The following is a 2,346-nucleotide window of genomic DNA, read 5'->3' on the forward strand; positions in this document are numbered from 1 at the left end:
ATTGAAGACAAAATGGGAGAGTTTCCAGGGCTTTTTATAGTCTCTGCCCTGTGGAAGGACACTTCTCTGTTCTTACTGTGGAAAATTACAGCAGCAAGATGGAGACTGGAGCCACATGGGCAAGTCACATGTCCATACATGACTCAGTTCCTTACAGGCTGACGCCGTTGTTTACATGTTAGTTTGAACATTCACAGGAAAGCTCAGTTGTGGATTGGCGTCTCCCAAAGTCCATTGTCAGTTAAGTGCTTCTTGATTGGGCACTTACTGACAATAGTCCCTTCTCAAGAAGTTGACCAAATGCTTCACTGAGGCTACTTAGAATCAAAACACATTAAAATACAAGTACATAGCCAATATTCGTAAGTTCAACTACAAAAATGATACACACATACAGACAGCATAATCATAATCAGTAAATCATAACCTTTCCATAGACAACTTACAGCCTTTGTACAATATTTGCTGCAAATATATAAGGGTGGTTGCAAAAATGATCTATACGGTCACAGGTTATGTCAGTAACATCACATATACATACCCACAGTGCATTGTTCACGCTGTCAACAATAGTGCCCTGAATGTGGACACAATCTATCGACAGAGGGAGAAAATGTAGACTCGCTTTGGTGACTTTGCTTTTGTCGATTTTTTCATGTCGACATTAGTTTCATCGACAAAACTTGGTAATGTAGACAAGCCCTTCGTAAATGCTGCTGACTGCCTTGGTCTCCATCCCCCAGTGAGCTGTCCCCCCTCACCAGCCCCTCTCCCAGTGCTCCAGGCCTTAAACCCTGGCTGAACCTCTCTCTACAGAGTGGAGATCAGTAGCTCATGTCGTCTCAGATGTAAGGGTCTAGCAAGGAATAGGTGGCTGGTGTTTTTCATCTCCCAGGTCAGCAGCGCTGGAGCCAGCACTGATCTTTCACTTGACGAACACTCTGATTATCCTTGCACGAAGGTGTTTGCTTTTCACGCTGTACACGATTGAGTTCATCAGGGGTGGGACGAGCAGGTAGATGTAGCCCAGGACAATCTGTAGTAAAGGAGATGAGCCCTTCCCCAATCTGTGTATCAAACCCAAGCCAATAACTGGTATGTAGAAGAACAGGACAGCGCAGAGGTGGGAGACACAGGTGTTCAGGGCCCTGAGGCACTCCGTGTGTGATGTAACACTCAGCACAGTTTTGAGGATCATCACATAAGAAAGGAAGATGAGCAGTGAATCCAACCCCACCGTGAAGACTGTAAGGAACAAGCCATAGATGTAGTTGACTGTGATGTCCGAACAAGCCAGATTCATGACATCCAGGTGCAGGCAGTAGGAATGGGAGAGGACATTGGCTCGACAGTATTGCAATCGTTTCAGGAGAAAGGGGAATGGGAATGATACGGCCACCCCTCTTAGCACACACACCAGTCCCATCTTGGATACTCTTGGCAGGGTTAAGATGGAAGCATATCTCAGTGGGCTAGAGATCGCGACAAAGCGGTCAAATGCCATAAACAAGAGTATGGAGGATTCAGTGAATGCAAATGAGTGGATGAAGAACAGCTGGGCAAAACAGGCATCAAGGCTGATCTCCCTAGAGTTAAACAAATATATGCCCAGTATTGTCGGCATGGTGGATATCGATATGCCAAGGTCTGTGACGGCCAACATGGAAAGGAAAATGTACATGGGCTCATGGAGGCTTGGATCTGTTTTTATAATGAACAGAATAGTTGAATTTCCCAATATTGAAAAAACGTAAATGAAGCAGAAGGTTAGAGAGATCCAGAGATTTTGGATGTCTTCCTGCCCAGGTATCCTGGTGAGAAGGAACACTGAGTATTTGAGTTTGGTGTCATTGACAGCTGACATAATGTACAGGGCGGGTTCCAGGAGTTTTGGACTTTCCTTCCTGAAAGGAAAAAGAAAAGGTGACTAGATGATATTTAATGAGAGACCATTCTGCTCTCTGTGCAATTCTAGAGACTCCCAGGAGCTCAAGGAAGATCAGCAAAAATATAGTCTTGGATTTACACCACCGATAGGAAGATAGGTATTGCCAGACTGGATCAGATTTGCAGTCCATTTAGTTCAGTATCTAGTGGCCAGTTCTAGATACTTCAGTGGAAGGTGGAAGAAGCCCTGTAATAGGCAGCTATGAGATTACCTGCTCCCAGGAAAAGTTTCCCTTGACACCTACTAGCAAGACATATTTTGTGGTGTAAATCAGGAAGGTTGTGGGCCATTCCAAGACTTTTTAAAACAATCCTCAATACTGGAATTGGATTTTGTGGTTACCCATATACACATTCAGTCAATCTTTGAAAGGTTCTAAGCTTTTGGTCCCATTGATA

The 2,346-nt window shown here is 44.3% G+C and overlaps 1 protein-coding gene across 1 annotated transcript; it reads right to left on the reverse strand.

The window, feature by feature from the left end:
- Nucleotides 1–925: 925 nt before the first annotated feature.
- On the reverse strand, nucleotides 926–1,864 carry LOC128830200 (olfactory receptor 51G2-like). Its single transcript, XM_054015986.1, has one exon. It carries the CDS (start codon nucleotides 1,862–1,864, stop codon nucleotides 926–928), a length of 939 nt encoding a protein of 312 aa, XP_053871961.1.
- Between the last annotated feature and the right edge of the window lie 482 nt (nucleotides 1,865–2,346).

This window comes from Malaclemys terrapin, chromosome 1, assembly GCF_027887155.1.
Source record: "Malaclemys terrapin pileata isolate rMalTer1 chromosome 1, rMalTer1.hap1, whole genome shotgun sequence".
Lineage (NCBI taxonomy): Eukaryota > Metazoa > Chordata > Testudines > Emydidae > Malaclemys > Malaclemys terrapin.